This window comes from Cavia porcellus, unplaced genomic scaffold (assembly GCF_034190915.1).
Source record: "Cavia porcellus strain 051 isolate PalLab524CR breed Dunkin Hartley unplaced genomic scaffold, mCavPor4.1 scaffold_16, whole genome shotgun sequence".
Taxonomy (NCBI): Eukaryota; Metazoa; Chordata; class Mammalia; order Rodentia; family Caviidae; genus Cavia; species Cavia porcellus.
Window position 1 is genome coordinate 57863534 of NW_026947499.1, and position 21058 is coordinate 57884591.

Consider the following 21058-nt stretch of genomic DNA (forward strand, 5'->3'; position numbering starts at 1 on the left):
AAATGCAAAAGTGCACCGGTACAGCAATTCCTAGTCCTAAGAAAAAGAAAAAAAGAAAGACACTGACAACTAACGGAATGGAACCCTAACTGTCAAGTGGACACATGCTTAAGAATCAATTGGGAGTATACCAGACTCTCTTGGGCAATCAATTAATCATCCAGTGTTTTGTTTTGTTTTTTTATTTTGTGGTCTTTTTGAGACAGTTCAGGCTGGCCTTGAACTCACTTTGTAGCCCAGGCTGGCTTCAAACTCATAGCGATCCTTTTGCCTCAGTCTCCCAAGTGCCAGGATTAACAGCCTAATCATCCAGTTTTTGAAACCTATCTGTGTCATGATGTCAACTCTGTTAATCTTATTATGTCATCATTTCTTAAGTCTTCAATATGCAAATAAAACTATTTTCTTTGTTCAAAATGCTGGAGAAATCTGCATATCTGCCTCTGTTGTACCTTCTGCCCTCCTGTCACCACTGAGAAAGTATGGTCCACCTGTCAAAGACCACCTCTGCCCATAAGTTCTGCATCCCTTTCCCCCTCCCTGCTCAAGCACCTCACTCCTTAATTATTCCTTTGGGAGCATCAGCCGTCTCTCCTTTGCTACAGGATCATTTGCACAAAGGGTTACAGTCTCCTATCTGAAATATACCTTTCTCTTGGCTCTACACCTTCCTCCTTCCCACACTTATCCATTTTCCTGCTGCTTTGACAAGCTCTTCCTCAGTTATCACCACTTTCTCCAGTTCATTCCCTAGAGCACCCACTGCAGCTTGTGCCTAACGCTGCTCACACTCTAGGTCTCCTCTAGACTGGAGCTTCAATCAGGGATCCCACCAATTTCATCAAGGTTCATTTACCCAGCGCAACTGGCAGCAGTGCAGGAAATATTCAGTAGAAATCACAGCAGAACCAGCCAACAGTTAAGAAGAATACCAGGAAGATGCAGCAGACTGAAATCAAGCGCAAGGTTGTTTGTAGCAGGAGGCAGTACTCAACAGTCAGCTGCAGGGAGGTCAGGAAAGATCAGGAGAGGAGTGAGCATACACTGGCAGTTAACAGGCAGAACAAGAACTTTAAGGATCAAAAGTCAAAAAGCTTACCTGTGATGTTTTTAATTTCTTCCTTAATAATTTCTCTAAACTTCAACAGCATCTTAGAAGCTGATAATAATTCATTTTCTACAAACCTATTCAGAGGATTTTCTTTGGGATTTCTTTTGAATTTCACAAAGTAATAGGCACCACTGTTAGAATATTCCACTAGCTCAATTCTGGGGACTTCCAGTATAAACATGACATCAAATTCGTTAGGTGCAGAAATCTAGGAAACAGTAAAAATAGTACTGAAATATCTGCTAATAAATATTTTATAAGCAATTGCAATTTTTGTATAATTTTCATTTGAAACCTTGCTTTGAAAAGCAACAATCCTAACATTTAAACCCTCTGGGAGAAGGTCTACTAGAGCTGGGGTTAGGCAGAGAAGTACTGTTGGTTTTAATTTACCGGGTCCACTCTCAATTCACTCTTTCTTATCATTATCAACCATTATTTTTATAATTAATATAATTTTAAATCACAGAATGTACTCTTTTAAAAATCTACTGCAGTTGGTGACAGGTGTGCTGGCACACACCTGTAATTCCAGCAATCAGGAGACTGAAGCAGGAGGATCACTGCAAGTTCAAGGCCAGCCTGAGCTATGAAGTGAGTTCAAGGACAGTCTGAACTACATAGCAAGGCCCTGTCTCAAAAAACAAAACAAAAAGCTGTACCAGTTGGAGTTTTCTAAGTTTAAAATCTAATAAAATAAAACACTTTTAAGAATTTACCTTTTATGTCACAAGATACATACTGCAGCCACCCTCCTGTCACCCCCTGACCGTCCAGCGAGGGCTCTCTTAGCACAACCACCAGGATGCCCCACGTCATGCACTACACTAATGTCTATGAATCACAGTGTTTCTAAGAGCTTTAAAGAATCTTCTTTTCCATACTCAAAATAATAATTTAGCAATCATAATATTTATTCTTCTTTGTTAAGAATATTGTGCTATCTTAGGCTACAAAATGAACCCAAAGCCAGCCTGTACTACATAGCAAGACTGTCTCAAAGAGACAAAAACAGACTTCCGAGAGAACATGGAGGATAGATGGCAGCAGCTACAGAGGCTCTCTGAGATACCCCGCTTAAAATCCAGGAATAGTGCGGTACGAGAAGTCCTAAGCAAGGGAGATACACCCTGCCGACCCAGGAATGAACTAAGCTATGAGAAACCAACTGGAAATCCAATCCTGGTGCTATAACAGGAACAGATAAAATCTCAGCCCAGGAAGCTAGAACCCACGCCACTGGAAGCCGTGATTTCAATTTCCTGCTGCCGCTGCTGCATCCAAATCTGCAGGGCAGGGAGAGGGACACGCGAAACCTCTGAGAGCAGGAATCTGCAAACGGAGTTGAGAGCAGAACTAGCAGGGAGCCCTACATCGACTTGCAGTGAGTGAGCGGAACGGGGACCCTTTCATAGAGTAGGAGGCTCCAGCAAAGGACATACTGGGACCGGGCAGACTCGCCGGGAACAGGATGCTGCAGTGACATTAGCCGTATATTCCCCTCTCAAGCGGGATTGGTGGGGAATGCCTGGCCTGCGTGACACCGCTGACTAAGACCCAGTAGGCAAGCCCAACACAGGTCCCAGTGCCTGGAGGTTCACCCTAGTGAAGCCTTCGGTAGGTTGACCTGGAGGGGCGGGCCCAGCAGAGGCTGCCCAGGTCTGTGTCTTCCTAGTACACTGCAGTGGGCGGGAACACCTAGCCAGCACAATTCAAACAAACTATAACTGACAAAGAGAAAGAAAATTGGGCCTCCTACATTCGCTTATATGGAAGAAACAAAAAGTATGGGAAGAGGAAGCAACAAGAAAGGGTCCTCAGTCCCCAATACTGAGAACACTGATCAGGACCAAGGAAAGGAAAGGAAAACACAAAGGAAGACAAGAAAACATGCAATATCAGACATGGCACCAATAGACATAAAGTGGTATCTCCAGAGCCTCATAGACAAGTTTAAAAATGAAGTATTTAATGAAATAAAGCAAGATATAAGTAGAATAGTTAGAGAAATGCTAAGCACCGCCCAAGAAAAAACAGATGGTGGAATGGAAGAACAGAAAAAAAGGGAAGAATTGTTTGATGGAGAAAATAGAGAAAACATAGAATACGTGAAGCAGGTTCAAAGAGATTACCAAGGAAACTAAAAACTCTGTCGAAACCTGGCACAACAGCTTGAAAGAAACTAAGGATAGATTATCTGAATTGGAGGGCAGATTTGTAATATGGGAGCATGAACTGAAAAACTTCTTAAAAATAACAAGAAAACAAACAGCAATAATACAAAGGCTAGAAGATGATAAGAGGATCTATAAGAATTAAGAACATAAAAGAAGAAGTAGGGACACAAACAAATGGACTACGAAAGCTATTCACAGAAATAACCCAAGAGAATTTCCCTAATTTAGCAAAGGGTAAAGATACTCAGATGTATGAGGCATACAGGACCCCAGCCACCTACAACCCAAACAGAGCTACACCCAGGCATATAATAATCAAAATTCCAGAAATCCAATATAAGAACAGAATACTAAAAGCTGTCAGAGACAAGAAATAGATCACTTACAAGGGAACATCCATCAGAATTACAGCAGACTTCTCGGCACAAACCATCAAATCATGAAGAGCATGGGGGGAAATAATTCAAGCTTTGAAAGATAACAACCTCCAGCCAAAATTGATATATCCTGCACAACTGTCCCTAGAAATTGGTGGAAAAACAAGGTGCTTCCAGGATAAAGAGGAACTAAGGGAATTTGCAACCACCAATTCAACTCTACAGAGAATACTGCAGTATATTCTAAAAAAGGAAAATACCAAGACTTCAGAAACAATGGCAGAAAGGCCACAATGAATGGAGCAGAAAGTGAAATGAAGAAGACGAACTGACAACAAACGACAGAAAAAGATCTCAACAGAAATGAGGCAGAGGAGATTGGATGGTAGGAACAGCTATTTTGGAGAAAACAAGACATCATAATATCTAGTACTGATTTAGTATCATCTTGCTTTGAAGTCCCACCAAGCTTTTATTCTTCTGTCTCCATCGGTCTTAACAGGTTGTATCTTATTGGATTTTATTATATGTGACAATATAAGCAAAAACTTTTATAGACAAGGAGATAATACAGAAATCATTGTTCATTTTCTGATAGTTGGTTCTAAATACCTTGTAATACTGTCATTCTCTTGAATGGCTTTATATTGTCTTGATATGTTTGGTGCTACAGTATACGAAGTTATATTTCAAAGATTTCAAGGAAAGAGACACTATGGTAACTACTTTTATGTCAGGATATCTTGTGGTGAAACACTATTTTGCTTAAATGATTATGCTTTGACCTGCACTGGTTTGTTGTTATGCCCTCTTTTATCTCAATCTCCTTTTTTAAAAAATTATTTACTTTTTTATTTTTATCTTAATTAGGGAAAAATTTAAAAAGCAGGATACATTATAGTAACCCACTTTGATTTCCTATTAACTTGATTTGAAACCCTGTATAGCCCTCACCATCTTGCTTTGACTGATTTTCTTCTATTCTGCTTTGCTTGATAGTACCAAGTTCGAAAGTATAGGCAAAACTGTGAAGACAATAAGATTCATTATGACGCCCATCCCGGTTGACTATTATCTTCTTTTAAAGTCCTGTAATGTCTCCAATGTTTTGGTTTTATTCTTTACTGTTTTGTTCAATTTTATTATAACTGATGATATAGGCAATTCTTTTAAGATAGCAAGAGGCAGTATGGTAACCATTGCTGATCACCTAGTATTTTGTTTTTACATTATCTATTATGTCCATCCTTTTGATTTGACTGACTCTGTCCTGTTATGGCACATTTTGTTTTACTCTCTTCAAAACAAAGTAATAAGAATTGTGGGAGTAATAAAACCTAAAATGTGTAATTGTCATTGTACAAAACAAAGGAAAAGAAAGTGGTCTAACTGCATATATAACATGAATAGAACTGCATATATATATTTAAGTGTATAAGATAGATAACCATATTACTGAGTTTTGTTGGATCATTGAACAAAACTGTTTCCAGTCTCACTGTTTGAAAGTCCACTTTATATGCTTTAATTTTGTAACTTGAATAACTATTTCTAAGATAACAATATGTAATCTATTAACTAGTGATTTCCTACTGTTCATGTTTTCTGAAATTCTGTATAACTTGTACCCTTTTTCTGTTTTTTTCTTTTTCTCCTTAAATAAAAAAAAAGAGACAAAAACAAAAAAGAATATTGTAAATCTTTCTTTACTCCTTAACAACTATTATACAGCACTGTTACCCCCCACCAAGCGGGAGAGGGGCATTGTTTGTTTGCTTTTTGAGACAGGGTCTTGCTGTGTGGTTCAGGCTGCCTCCAGGGTGCTGGGCCACCACACCCAGCCGGATTGCACTGTTTAAACCAGGACAGAGTGGTTTATTCATTGCAATGAAATACAGCAAGTCCCAACTCAAAGATACCATGCGGCAGGTTCCCCAAATCCACAAATTGAAGTTCTAACCCAGAGTGTGATTATACTCAGAGATAGGGCTCTCAGGTAGTAACTGAGGTTAAATAAGGCCATAAGGTAGGGCCCTAATCCCACACACCTGGTTCGAAACAAAGAGGAACAGCAAGGGTGTGCCCCTGCGCATGTGCGCTGAGGATGGCACTGAGGGCACACAGCAGGGAGGCAGCCAGGAGAGGCTGACACCTGATCTCAGACTTCTGCATCTGGAACTGTGCAGACACAGCTCGACTGCTTAAATCCATGATACTTGGCCACAGGTAGCCCAGGACAACTAGGGTGTACTGTGAGGTTGTGGGAAGCCGCCTATGAATGGCGCCCATTTCCTGCTTCCGGGTTCTTCCCGGCCTGAACAAGCCCGCCAAATTGTCATATCTGCCCAGTTACCCGTGACGCTAGCCTATCAGCTTGTTAGGCGCGCTTCTCTGTGATTGGATACTGCTTCCCCTTATAAGAGGTTGTTCCTGCCCCCAACGGCGGAAGAGGAAGCAACACTGAGGGTGGCGGACCTTGTCAGGTCCGGTTCGCTGTACGTAATAAAGTTTGAGAGCTGATCCTGCTCGAGTTTGGTCTCCTGTCTCCCGCGGCTCCGGTCATCTGGTGGCCGCCCGTACGGGGAAAAAGGTAAAAGACTCAGCGACGTGCCTCTTCGGCCGGGAGGTGCGATTGCTGTCGCCTGCGGTACGACGGAGGACCTGGCCCAATAACAACAGAAGGCCGCGAGCGCCTCTTCTCTTCACCCTGATCAGCTACATGAGATACAGCGGTTCCCGGGACAGGTGAGTACTGGGTCACCTGGGTTGGGTGGACGCACCTAACAGATTTTGAGCGCCACACGGGTGGACGCCGGTCTTTTTTTTTTTTTCTTTTCTTTGCATTTGTTTCGCTTTCGTTTCGCCATTGTGGGCAACGCTGCTCGCAAACCCCTCGCTGACTCCCTAAGAGTCCTGCTGCGGACCCGAGGCATCTAACCGGGTCACCCTTTCGAGATTTACGTTCCTTCCACCAGAGGGTATGGTCGTGGCTTCCCTTTGAGTGTTCCGGTCTCCATGCATTCCCGGTAGCCCTTAGAAATTAAACAACTTAAAGCTATCAAGGACGCAGTTTCAGCTTATGGGCCCAATGCGCCATTTACCATGGCGCTTTTAGAGGCATTGGCAGGTCTGCTTTTAACTCCTGGAGATTGGACCCAGCTGGCACGCGCCTGCCTCTCCCCCGGACAATATTTAGATTGGAAGTCCTGGAATGAGGAATTCTGTGTAGAGCAGGCGGCAGCCAACAGGGAAAATAACCAGAGAGAGTGGAACAGGGATATGCTATTAGGGCGAGGAGCCTTTGAGGAAGATCAAACTCAATACCCTCGCCAGGTTTATGAACAAATTAGCCGCTGTGGCCTCCAGGCCTGAAGACGGCTGGCTGGAAAGGGAGAACATACGGGTCACCTTACAAAAATTATACAAGGGCAGGGAGAGCCATTTTCAGACTTTGTGGCCCGCATGCTTGAGGCCGCTAACAGGATTTTTCCAGATGCTGAGGCGGCTCACCCTCTCATAAAACAATTGATTTTTGAACAGTGCACTAAGGAGTGCCGTGATGTCCTAAGAACTAACAAAAATAGGTCCTTAGAAGAGTGGACACGCCTGTGCCGTGAATTGGGTGGCCACGGCCTAACGCCCAAAGGAAGAATATCATTGGCACTCTTTACCATAAATTTTTTAAATCTTAATCACAATAATCATTCCCCTGCCATGGAGCACAATAACCCGTCCCCGGCCGACAAAGGGCTGGTGAGATGGAAAGATGTCCTTACAGGACAATGGATGGGCCCGGATCCAGTGATTAGCTGGACCCGAGGTGCGGTTTGTGTCTTCCCACAGGAACCAGGCTGTGAACCGCTGTGGGTCCCGGAAAGATTGACGCGAGCAGTAAACTCCCCACCAGTTCCTGATAAAGCACAGGAGGATAAGCCCGCGGACACAAGTCAACTCGACCCTTCTGGGACCGACGCTCAGCACCCGAGACCATCTACAAACTAAAATGTCTGGTTTGGAGCTTTTTCTATTCTGTGGGTTCCTATTACACCTACCTACCTAAGTTTCACAATTTGTCCCTCATAGTCGGTCAGGAACTTGACAATATGGATGGTATCCAACTAGGTCCAGTCAGATTCGATTTATCAACTTTAGGCAGTGTTATAGCCAGTTTGTGGGAACGCGTCACCTCCTGGTTCTCCTGGCCCAACCTGACTACTTGGATCCTGATTGCCGTGACATTCCTAGTGGGGCTTGTGGTTATTAAATGCTTGTTAGATCGCCTCATACAAACTCAGCAGCAGGTTAAGATCACGGCTATGACAGCCATGCAAATGGCAGCAGGTGGCCCATCAGGCCAGCAGGCCGCCACATATCTCCTTCACATTGCAGAACATCAGTTATAAAAGCTGAGTGGGCAAGCCAATGACGGGTAAGACGGGAAAAGCCCTCCCGGTCAACCTAAGACAGGCTCCACTCAGATATACATGGCCTATAAGGCCAGGGGTCCCTCCCGGAGTCAAATTATTGGCATTGAGATGCGAGACCAAGGGTACTGCAGTGCCATCCGCCTCAAAGGTTGGGGGGAAGGCATGAATGAATGTCTATATGCATCCAGGTTCGGTTCGCATATGCCTGGCCCTGCGAAAAAATGAACCACTCACCTTGAGCATGGTCCTGGCGCAAGGATATGCACAAAACAAGGTGATGCACAGCAGGGTATAGACCTCTACATTCTCTCATGCCTCGGCCTACAAGGTAGGCCCACTCCTAGGTGTCTAACAGCAACAACGTCATAGACACCTTGGAGGGACCCACAGACCATCCTATTTTAATAAATAAAAAAGGGGGAGATGTGGGAAGCCGCCTATGAATGGCGCCCATTTCCTGCTTCCGGGTTCTTCCCGGCCTGAACAAGCCCGCCAAATTGTCATATCTGCCCAGTTACCCGTGACGCTAGCCTATCAGCTTGTTAGGCGCGCTTCTCTGTGATTGGATACTGCTTCCCCTTATAAGAGGTTGTTCCTGCCCCCAACGGCGGAAGAGGAAGCAACACTGAGGGTGGCAGACCTTGTCAGGTCCGGTTCGCTGTACGTAATAAAGTTTGAGAGCTGATCCTGCTCGAGTTTGGTCTCCTGTCTCCCGCGGCTCCGGTCATGAGGTGAAACACATTCTGGGAACATAGCTACAAAGAGCAAAGCTAGAGCCTCCAAAAATCTGTTATTTCACAAAAACAGTAAGAGCCCAGGCAGAAATAACCAAAATTCAACTTTTCCAGAACTCTAGAAGCAAAGATTTGCAACAAATCAAAGAGGATTTATTCAAGAAAAACCACTGAAGCCTGATATGTTGGCCCATGTCTTTAATCCTATCACTTTGGGAGGATGAGGCAAGAGAATAGCAAGTTCAAGCCTACTCTAGGCAATTTAGCAATTTAATGAGATCCTGTCTTAAAAATAAAAACTGGGGTATGACTGGTGAATACCTTGGGTTCAATCCCCATGTTGGGAATATGCCCCCAGACTCAATTTGTTGGTGCACATAAAGAAACACCCCGACGCTAAGAAGAAATCTGGGCCAGGCAAGGTTTTACTTCTGAAGTAAGAGAGCACAATCTAGCATAAGGTAGCAGGCGTGCAGGGAGGCCAGCAACAGGTTCTTTTCATCCCTACTGAGTGAGAAGCAGCTGGCGTTTCCCCCACTGGCTGGGCTAAAGGTTCACAATCTATCCCAGCTGGCAAGTGTTAGCATGTGGAGAGGATGTGAAAGGCTGCTGGGCAGGGTTGATAAGCACAAGCAACAGTGCAGGTAAAGGGCACTGTCTTTGGCTATCAGCTGTGTTACTGGAATCTAAATTGAACAAGTATTTTTCATAAATTAGTGTGCTGGGGGCCAGGGATTTAGCTCAATGGCACAAGCACCTACCTGGCAAGTGTGAGGTCCTGAGTTCAATCCCTGGTACTGCAAAAAAAAAAAAAAAAAGAGCTCCACAGGGCTTGGGCCTGCCTGCACCAACTTTACGGCAGCCATGCTCGGCCAGCTCCAGGGATCTGGGCCTGCCTGCCTGTGCCCTCAACTCTGGAGATTGGGCAGCCCGGAATGAATGTCCCCATACCATCCTGAGCCTCAGAAGGAAGTTAAGATCCTTCTCCTGCTGGCCAGGGAACTCTGTGGCTTCCTGCCACACTGCACTGGTTCAGGAGGGCTTGAACCTACCTGCCCCATCCCCAGTGACCCTCTCTCAATCCGGGAAACTGGGCGGCCAGAGTCCCAGAAACTGAGAGCATAGAAGAGGATTTCAAACAGGCCAAGGGGAAGCCTCAGAATAACACTTGAAACATGGAAATGTAGGAAAATGACCAAACGAAAGACCAAAATACAATCTCAAGCATCCAGCACATCCCAAGAGACCTCAGGAGCTATGTACATAGAAGAAAACATATGCCATACACCTGAAATGCTGAAATAATAGCAACTGAAATAAAGAAGCAACTCCAGGAAGCTTTAAAGGAATTCAAACTAGAAATAAAGAAGACAGATAAAAATTGGGAGAACTAAACAAAAAGATAGAATCCCTAGATGAACAATATAAGAAACAAACAGAATACATGAAGCAGATGCAAAGAAATATACAGGAAATCAAAAATTTCATTGAAAGTTGTAAAAACCGCCTCAATGAAAGTGAAGATAGAATTTCAGACCTCGAAGACAAGATTGCAGCTAGCAAACAGGAAAGGAAAGATTTTTTAAACATAACAAGGGATCAGAAAATAACAATTCAACAGCTGCAAGGTGATGCAAAGAAAAACAACATAAGATTGATAGGGATAAATGAAAAAGAAGGAGACAAAATAAAGGATTTTTCAAGAGGATATTTAGAGAAGTAAGAGTTGAAAATTTCCCAAACATGAGAATGGAAACTGACATCAGGATCAATGAAGCATATAGAACTCCAAATAGCCATAACCAAAATAAAACTACACCCAGACATATAATAATCACCATCCCAGAAATCCAATATAAGAATAGAATATTAGGGGCTGGGGATTTAGCTCAGCGGCATAAGCACCTGCCTTGCAAGCAGGCAGTCGTGAGTTCGATCCCCGGTACTGATAAAAAGGAAAAAGACAAAAAAAAAAAAAAAAAGGAGAAGAATAGAATATTAAAAGCTGTCAGAGAGAAAAGACAGATCACCTATAAAGGAAAACCTATCAGAATTACAGCAGACTTCTTAGCACAAACAATAAAATCAAGAAGAGCAAGGAGTAAGTATTTCAGATCCTAAAGGAAAATGATTTCCAACCTAGACTGATGTACCCTGAAAAACTGTCCTTCAAAATTGATGGAGAAATAAGATACTTCTATGACAAAGAACAGCTGAAGAACTTCATGATCACCAAGCCAACCCTGCAAAGAATACTGAAAGGCAGTTTAGATACACTTAGGAAAAAACCACTAAACAAAGAAGACAAACAGAATAGAAAGATAAAGATGCAACAGCAGAAAGATAACATGTCAGCAATAAACCAACATATAACAGTGTCATGGTTTATGTTTGTGTCCCCCAGGCCTCATGAGTTTGCATTGTGCATTTATGATTGGTTCATTGTCTAGTGCTTGGATTGATGGTGTCAGTGCTACACCCACTTAGGGGTAAAGCCAGGATGTGATGTAATGGCAGGAAGAAGGTCTGTCTTTCTCTTTGCTGGTTCAAGCTTGCTGTCAGTGGCTGCCATGAACTGTGGTCCAGCCATGCCCACCTGTCTTGGAGCCAACTGAATGTGGACTGAAACCTCCAAAAACTGTAAGAAATAAACCTTTCCTTTCCCAACTTGGGCTTCAGGTATTTTGTCTCAGCGATGAGCAAAAAATAACTAAGACAAACAGTTATAACTATTAATGTAAATGGTCTCAATGCACCAATTAAAAGAAACAGACTGGCAGAATGGGTCAAGAAACAACATCCAACCATATGCTAACTACAAGAAACCCATCTAACCCAAAAGGATACTCACAGACTGAAAGTCAAAGGATGGAAAACAATATTTCATGCAACAGGAACCCCCCAAAAAAAGCAGGGGTAGCTATTCTGTTTGCAGACAATGTGAACTTCAAACCAAGAATGATCAAAAGAGATCAAGAAGGTCATTACATACTGGTTAGGGGAAAACTTCAAGTGGAAGAGATAACTATCTTAAATATATATGCACCAAATTCCAGACCACCCAGTTATACAAAGCAAGCATTAATAGAAATGTAAAACCAAATTAGCAAAAACATAATTCTAACAAGAGACCTTACCACACCATTGACACCAAGGGACAGATCAATCAGACAGAAAATCAGCAAAGAAATAACAGAACTGAATCACACCTGTGAACAAATGAACTTGATAGACATATACAGAGTGTTCCATTCAACATCAGAATACACATTCTTCTCAGCAGTACATGGCACATTCTTTAAAATAGACCATGTACTAGCCCACAGAACATATTTAAATAAATGCAAAAGAGTTGAAATTATCCCACGCATGTTATCGGATCATAGTGCCATGAAACTAGGAATTACTGATACAAGAAACTGCAAAAACCCCACAAACACATGGAAACTGAATAATACACTCTTAAGCAATCAGTAGGACACAGGGGAAATTAAAGAAGAAATTAAACAATACCTACAAGCAAACAAAAATACAAATACAACATAGCAGAATCTGTGGGATGCAATGAAAGCGGTCCTCAGAGGAAAATTTATCACACTGAGTTCCCACATCAGGAAAACAGAATGAATACAAATAAACAACCTGTTGCTATACCTCAAACATCTAGAAAAAGAAGCGCAAGTCAAGCCCAAAGCCAAAAGAAGGGAGGAAATTATAAAAATCAGAGCAGAAATTAATGCAATAGAGACCAAGAAAACAATCCAAAGAATCAGTGAATCAAAGAGTTGGTTCTAGCCAGGTGTGGTGGCTCAAGCCTGTAATCCCAGCACTCGGGAGGCTGACGCAGGAGGATCGTTGTGAGTTCCAGATCAGCCTAGGCTACAAAGTAAGCTGAAGGCCAGCCTGAACTGCACAGCGAGACCCTGTCTTAAAAAGAAAAAAAAAAAAAAAAAAAGTTGGTTCTTTGAAAGAATAAATAAAATTGATAAGCCCCAAGCCAATCTCATTTAAAAAAGGGAAGAAAAAGCTCAAATTCATGCAATAAGGAATGAGAAAGGCAAAATCACTACGGACTCTTTGGAAATACAGAAGATCATCAACACCTATTTCGAAAACCTCTACTCTCATAGGTTTGATAGTACAGAAGAGATTGACAGATACCTAGAAACATATGAAGTATCAAAGCCAGGTCAAGAAGATGTAAAACTGCTGAAAAGCCAATTTCTATTAATGAAATTGACAATGTAATTAAGTCCTTCCCTACAAAGAAAAGCCGAAGCCCAGATGGATTCACTGCAGAATTCTACAAGAAATACAAAGAAGACTTAATGCTGATACTCCTCAAACTCTTCAATGAAATTGAAAGGGAAGCAATCCTTCCTAAGTCATTTCTGGAAGCAAATATTACTCTACAACCAAAACCTGAGAAAGACCCAACTAAAAAAGAGAACTACAGGCCAATCTCCTTAATGAACATAGATACAAAAATCGTCAATAAAATATTGACAAATAGGATGCAGCAAATCATCAAGATTATACACCATGACCAAGTGGGATTCATCCCAGGCATGCAGGAATGGTTCAACATACGTAAATCAATGAATGTAATTCACCATATCAATAAAGCCAAAAGTAAGAATCACATGATCATTTCCATAGATGCAAAAAAGGCTTTTAATAATGTCCAACATTCATTTATGATAAGAACCTTATAGAAAATTGGAATAGATGGTCTTTACCTCAATATAATAAAAGCCATCTATGACAAACTAACAGCCAGTATCATACTAAATGGCCAAAAACTGAAGGCCTTTACCTTAAAATCAGGCACAAAACAAGGATGTCCCTTATCACTGCTCCTATATAATATAGTACTGGAAATACTAGCCGGAGCAATTAGACAAGAGAGAGAAATAAAAGGGGTAAAGACAGGAAAAGAAGTTACATTATCATTATTTGTGGATGACATGATGCTCTACATAGAAGACCCCTACAATTCCATTGAAAGACTCCTAGATATAATAAATTCAGCAATGTAGCTGGATACAAAATCAATACTCAAAAATCAATAGCATTCCTATACACTAACAACAAAATCACAGAGAGAGAAAAAAGAGAAAACACACCCTTCACACTAGCAACCAAAAAAATGAAATATTTAGGAATTATTCTCACAAAAGAAGTGAAAAAACCTATATAGGGAAAATTATAATACACTGAAAAAAGAAATTGAAGAGGATTTCAGAAAATGGAAAGACATCCCTTGCTCATGGATAGAAACAATAAATATTGTGAAAATGGCCATTCTCCGAAAACTGTTATACAGATTCAATGCAATTCCAATAAAAAATACCATCAACATACCTCACAGGTCTAGAGAAATTACTCCTAAAATTCATGTGGAAAAAAAAGAGACCTAGAATAGCAAAGAGTTCTAAGCAGCAAAGGCAAGGCAGGAGGCATCACAATCCCTAACTTGAAGTTATACTACAAAGCAACTGTTGTAAAATCAACATGGTACTGCAATCAAAACAGAGCCAAAGATCAGTGGAATAGATTAGAAGATAACAACCACAACTACAAACACACTCAACCACCTTATCTTTGATAAAAGGGCCACAGAGGTTCACTGGAAGAACGACAGTCTCTTTAATAAACGGTGTTGGAAAAACTGGCTCTCCATATGCCAAAAACTAACACTAGATCCATGCCTATCACCATGTACTAAATTAAAATCTAAATAGATCAAAGATCTGAATATTGAAACAGAAACACTAAATCTATTGGAAGACAAGTTAGGTAAAAACCTTGAAGACATAGGGGTGGGTAGAGAATTCATGAACAAGACTCAAACCATACAGGAAATACTTCCCAGAATCAACAACTGGGATCATGTATTATTAAAAAGTTTCTGCATGTCAAAAGAAATCTCTAGCATAGTGAAAAGAAAACCTACAAACTGGGAAACAATCTTAGTGAACTGTCCCTCAGGCACAGGATTTCTGTCTAAAACATATAAAGAATTTTTAAAAATCCGACCCCCAAAATTCAAGGATCCAATGCAAAAATGGGCATCTGAGATGAATACACACTTCTCAGATAAAGAAATACAAATGGCAAATAAATACATGAAAAAATGTTCATCATCACTACTCATTAGAGAAATGCAAATTAAAACCACACTGAGATCCCATCTCACTCCTGAAAGAATGGCCAGGATCAAGAAAACTACCAACAACAAATGCTGGAGAGGCTGTGAGGAAAAAGGAACTCTCCTGTACTGTTGGTGGGAGTATAGACTGGTGCAACCATTGTGGAGGTCAGTCTGGAGAGTTCTCAAAGACTGGGATTGGAAGTCCCATTTGTCCCAGCTATTCTACTTCTAGGCATATTCCCAGAAGAACTGAAAACATCATACAACAGTGATATATGTGCACTCATGTTTATAGCAGTACAATTTATAATAGCCAAATCTTGGAAACAACCTAAGTGTCCATCAACGGAGGAATGGATAAAAAAGTTGTGGTATTTTTATACAACGGAGTACTACTCAGCTATAAATAATGACCACATTGAGATATTTATAAATAAATGGATGCAGCTTGAGACCATACTCATAAGCAAAATAAATCAAACTCACATGTATAAATATCTAATAGTTTCCCTAGTGTAAGAAATGGTAAGAATAGATAAAAGTATGTGGTAATCATGACTCCCCATTATATTGCTTTGAAGCCTTACAATGTTTTCATTCATTAATTGGAATGGTTTTATTCTGGGTTGTTTGATTTTATTGTCTGTGATGGTATAAACAGCTATTTTGAAGAAAACAAGACATTATAATAGCTAGTGATGATTTAATATCATCTTGTTTTGAAGTCCCACCAAGCTTTTGTTCTTCTGTCTCCACCGGTTTTATCATGTTGTATCTTATTGGATTTTATTACATGTGATAGTATAAGCAAAAATTTTTATAAAGGAGATAATATAGTAACCATTGTTCATTGTCTGTTAGTTGCTTCTGAATACCCTGTAATACTTTCATTCTCTTGAATGGTTTTACACTGTCTTTTTATGTTTGATACTATAGTATATCAAGGTATACTCAAATATTTCAAGGAAAGAGACACTATGGTAGCTACTATTATGTCGGATTGTCTTGTGGTGAAACACTATGTTGCTTAAATTGTCCTGTTCTGACCTGTGTTGTTTAGTCCTCTTTTATCTTAACCTTTCTTCTAAAATAAAAATAAACTATTGCATATATTTTTCAAAAAATTACTGTGCTGGAAGGAAAACAAAGAGGGAGGGCTGCTTAGAGTGAATTAGAGTTCAAGATGGAGACACTCTTGTTCATATTTTTGATAGAAAAGACAGGGAGGGTTTTTCACATCCAGTACCAAGGAGGGAAGGAGAAATAGTTGAGTACCAGTAAGTACAGCGCATGCTGTGCCATTTGACCTGCCTATTCCTATCCCCATGAGCACAGGACAGCCCTGTCCCCACTTCCTGTTGGGTAACCTCCAGCAAGGGTTATTCAAACACCTCGGGCAGTCTGCCTCTTTGGGAAAGTCCTGTCAGCGGAATCAGATAAATATATACTTTTTAAGTATCTGATTGATTTCTTTTTTTTAAATTATTATTATCTTTTTAAAGAGAAAAAAACAGAAAAAGGGTAGAAATAATACAGAATTTCAGAAAAATAAACAGTAAGAAATCACTAGTCAATAAGTTACATACCGTCATCTTAGAAATAGTTGTTTAAGTTACAAAATTAAAGCATACAAAGTGACATTCAAATAATGACACTGCAAACAGTTCTGCTCAATGATCCAACAAAACTTAGTAATATGGTTATCAGTCCTACACACTTGTTTTTTATCTTAAAGACGGTAAGATTAAACATGTCAAAACAACAAAACAGTTCATAGGAAACAATTTAAAGAAACACAGATTTCAAAGCAAGTCCACTGGAGATGTTCACTGTCTATCTAGTCTCTAGTTTTCTTCCAAATAGTTGTCCCCATCTTCATACACATTGAATATATACTAAACATTATAGAACTAATCAAATCATTACAGGATGATGAAGGCTTTTTAGGTCTTCAAGACCTCCTGATTTGGGGGAAGTCAATAATTACCATAATGTCTCTCATTCTCTTCATAGTAGCTATCTTTATCTTTATGTATGCTGAAATTGAACATAAGAGACTAGACTAATATCACTCTGAACAGTGAATAATAGTATTGCTAGATTTTATATCATAATGCTACAGAATTAGCACTGGATTTCATAGTGTCTCTCCTTCAGAGTATCTGTTCATTACATTGTGTATTACATAATCTGTTCCCGTAAATAGTTTAGAAATTCTTCCCATGTGTGAATCTCTACATGTATATCTATCCTGTCTGTATTTTAGGGAAAAACAGATCATAACAAGACAACAAAACAAATTCCTAGAAAAACATGAAATGAAGAAGACATGTAAGACCACAATATTAGGTGACCTACAGTAGTTACTATGCTTTCTCTTGTTATTTTCAATAGAATTGTCCACATCATCAAGCATAATATAGTTAAGCATAGCATTACACATCTATTTTTATAAAAACACAACTTTGAAGACATTGTAGGACTTGAAAGCACTTAATAATCAAAACTGGAATGGATATCTTTTACATCTTGTCATCTTCAGAGTAGTTGCCTCTACTCTTAGACTTGAAGTATCTAATTTCTTTAATTTAGCATTACCTCTGTGAGATTTAACATACTGTTGTATATACTGGTACTTTGTTCTTTTTCACTCTGTATAGTATTCCACTCAATTAACAGAAAATACCAAATTCATTATGTTGATGGTTGTTGAATTGGTGTCTGTTGTTTTTTAAGTACTGAAGGTAGAAGAACCCAAGGCCTTTCAACAGTAGATAAGAGCTTTGCCACTCGTTTTTCACTCTTACAAATAACGTTGTTCTGTGCTCTCATATATAACTTCAGAAGATATCAAGTCTCTATCTCTCCCTCATATTCTCTCATCCTCTTGCTTTTTCTCTCTCTCAGATGGGTTCTGTAAATTTCCCAAGTTGACCTCAAATTTCCAATCCTCCTGCCTCAACTTCCAGAGAGGCTAATATTACAGATGTGTACTACCACACCCAACAAAATCAGTGATTTTCTAAATAGGTAGTTTCAACAGTGTAAAAGAATTCCAGTTACTCGCACATCTCCTTCAACACTTAGAACTGTCAAGTTTTGTCATCTAAGTCATACTTAATTTTAGCCATCCTAATGGGTAGGTAAAATTTTTTTTTGATACCTATAATCAAATTCAAACCTCATCCTTATCAGCCAGGCACTTTACCACTGAACTATATCTCTAACCCAACAGGTAGAATTTCATCATGGATTTAATTTACATTTCCCTCATGATTGATACTGCCACAATTTTCATATTTATTTCTATTTGCATTGCATAGGAAACTATCCAACTCCTTTGACCAACTCAAAACTAATTTATTCATCTTTTTTATTGATTTGTATGATTCCTTTATCAAATATATGTACTATAGAAGAGGCAAAGGTGGCGGATAGATGGCAGATAGATAACAGCTGGCTACAGAGGCTCCCCGAGATAGTCAACTTAAAATTCAACATAATACAGCATGGGGAGCCCCGAACAGAGGGAGATGAATTCTCTCGTTCCAAGGAGAAACTAAGGTGAGAAGAACCAATCAAACATACAGTCCTGGTGCTATTATTAAAACAGCTAAAGGTTCAGTGCTCCTGCCGCAGCAGGCCACTTGCCAAGCAGTCCAAGGTCCTGCTGCTTCAACTCACTGGAGGCGCAGTCACACTGAGGTCAAGGGTTGGCCAGCCGAATGGAGAGCTGAGCTGGCAGGGAGCATCAACCTGTGGTGAGTAACAGGAGTGGAGCCATTCCACAAAAAGGGGGGTTCCAGTGGATGACATTCTGGGATCGGGCAGGACTGGCAAGTACAAGGGACAGCACTGACTTCAGTCAGTTGTTCCCTTCCCGAACGGGATTGGTGGAGTAAGCTAGGCCTGGGTCACGTGACCTGGCTGAGACCCAATAGGTTATCCGAAATCAATTCCAATGGCAGTGGTGCACACTAACGCAGTGAAGCCTCAGAAGTTTGACTAACCCGGAGGGGAGGCAGCACATAGTAATACAGTGCAGGCCTCAGCAGCTTGACTGATCCAGAGGGGAGGGGCCAGCATACGCTGCCCCTGTCTGCAACTCATTAGCACACTGCAGGGGAGAGGGTCACCTAGCCAGCAAGCTTCAGAATTGTAACCAACAAAGAAAGAAACTGAGGCCTCCTGGAAGAAACAAAAAAGATGGGAAGAGGAAGCAACAACAAAAAGTCCCAGGTCCCAACCCTGAGAACAAACCAGGACAGGTAAATACAAAGGAGAATGAAAACAGCAAACAAGCAATATCAGACACGGCACCAGTGGACATAAGGAGATATCTTTGGGACCTCATACATGAGTTCAAAAGTGAAATATTTAGCCAAATAAAGCAAGATATAAGAAGATTAATAAAAGAGATGCCAAGTATCCTCATGCAGCACAGATGGATAAAGGGAGAAACTCAAACCAAGGAGAGAACCATTTGATGAAGAATATAAAGAAAACATAGAATACATGAAGCAGATTCAAAGAGATTACCAGGAAATTAAAAACTCTGGAAAGATGGTAAATCTGCTTGAAAGAATCTAAGGATAGCTTATCCAAACTGGAGGACTGTTTTACAATGTAGGAGTATGAAAGGAAAAACCTTTTAAAAATAACAAGGAAACAAGCAGTAACAATACAAAGACTAGAAAATGACAAGTGGATCTACAACTTGAGAATAAAGAATGTGAATGAAGAAGCAGGGATACAAACAAAGGAACTACCAAGGCTATTCACAGAAATAATTAAGGAAAACTTCCCAAACATAGGAAAAGAAAATGATACGCAGATGTATAAGGCATACAGAACTCCAGCCACTTACAACCAAAACAGAGCTACACCCAGGCATATAATAATCAAGATCCCAGAAATTCAATATAAGAACAGAATATTAAAAGCTGTTAGAGACAAGAAACAGATCACCTATAAAGGAAGGCCCATCAGAATAACGGCAGACTTCTTGACACAAACCATCAAGTTAGGTAGAGCCTGGAGCAGTACTTTTAGAAGCCTCAACCCTTGCACATCTGGAATGAGAGGTAGAGGATAATGCAAGGTTTAGTAACTTCTTCTGACTCAGACTAATAATATTTGTGTGAACAATACTGTGCAAACATTACTAATGTGCCTAATATATCAAGACACTGACTGGCAAAAAAAAAAAGAAGAAGAGCCTGGAGCAAAATATTCCAAGCCCTGAAAGAAAATAACCTCCATCCCAGATTGATATACCCTGATAAACTGTCTCTAGAAATTAACAAAATGCTTCTAAGACAAAGAGGAACTTGGGAAATTCGCAACCACCAACCCAACTCTACAGAAAATACTGCAGGGCATTCTAGAGAGAGAGAAAAGTACTAGGATTCCAGAAACAGTGGCAGAGAAGCCTCAATGAATAAAGCAGAAAACAGAATAAAGAAGGTAAGCAGACAAGTGATGGCATGAAAAGAACATAACAGAAATGAGGCAGAGAAGGTTGGTTATAATCTCTAATATAGATGGCCTTGATACACTAAATTAAAAAAAATCACACGTGGAATAGATCAGGAGGCAGGGTCCATCGAGATGCTATTTATAGGAAACATAATTAACATGGAAAAGAGTACATGGACTGAAAATCAAATATGAGAGCCAGGCGTGGTGGCTCATGTCTAATCCCAGCACTCAGGAGGCTGAGGTGGGAGAATTGTTGCAAGTTCGAGACCAACCTGGGCTACAATGTGAGCTCAAGGCCAGCCTGAACTGCATAGTGAAACCCCATCTCAAAAAAGACAAAACAAAAAGAAATCAAATATGAGAAAACAATGCTCTATGTGACAGAGAACCAGAGACTAATAGGGGCAACTAGACCAGTGTTTGTGGATAGGTTGGAAAGACAGGCTTTAATAGGTAAAGGAATACAACTAGAGATCAAGTCCAGGAGAGAGAAGGTTTGGAACCACTTAGGTAAATAGCAGGCTGCCCCCCTCCCCAATTTAAAACCAAGGGTCTTGGTCAGACCCAAAAATGTACAGTGTACCCTGGGGAAGAGAA

The 21058-nt window shown here is 40.5% G+C and overlaps 1 protein-coding gene across 2 annotated transcripts in view; it reads right to left on the reverse strand.

Annotated features, from left to right (window-relative positions):
- Cgas (cyclic GMP-AMP synthase) overlaps nt 1–21058 on the reverse strand; it is a 36859-nt gene that overhangs the window by 10570 nt on the left and 5231 nt on the right. Inside the window, exons 2-3 of one of the 2 annotated variants that reach the window (XM_063226891.1) lie at nt 1100–1319; nt 863–1001 (exon numbers count right to left, since the gene is read on the reverse strand). In XM_063226891.1, coding sequence (XP_063082961.1) covers nt 991–1001; nt 1100–1319 — 231 coding nt within the window. In that variant the 3' untranslated portion in view covers nt 863–990. Of the gene's footprint in view, nt 1–862; nt 1002–1099; nt 1320–21058 lie in introns of those variants that run through there. The other variant, XM_003478261.4, reaches the window with a different exon arrangement.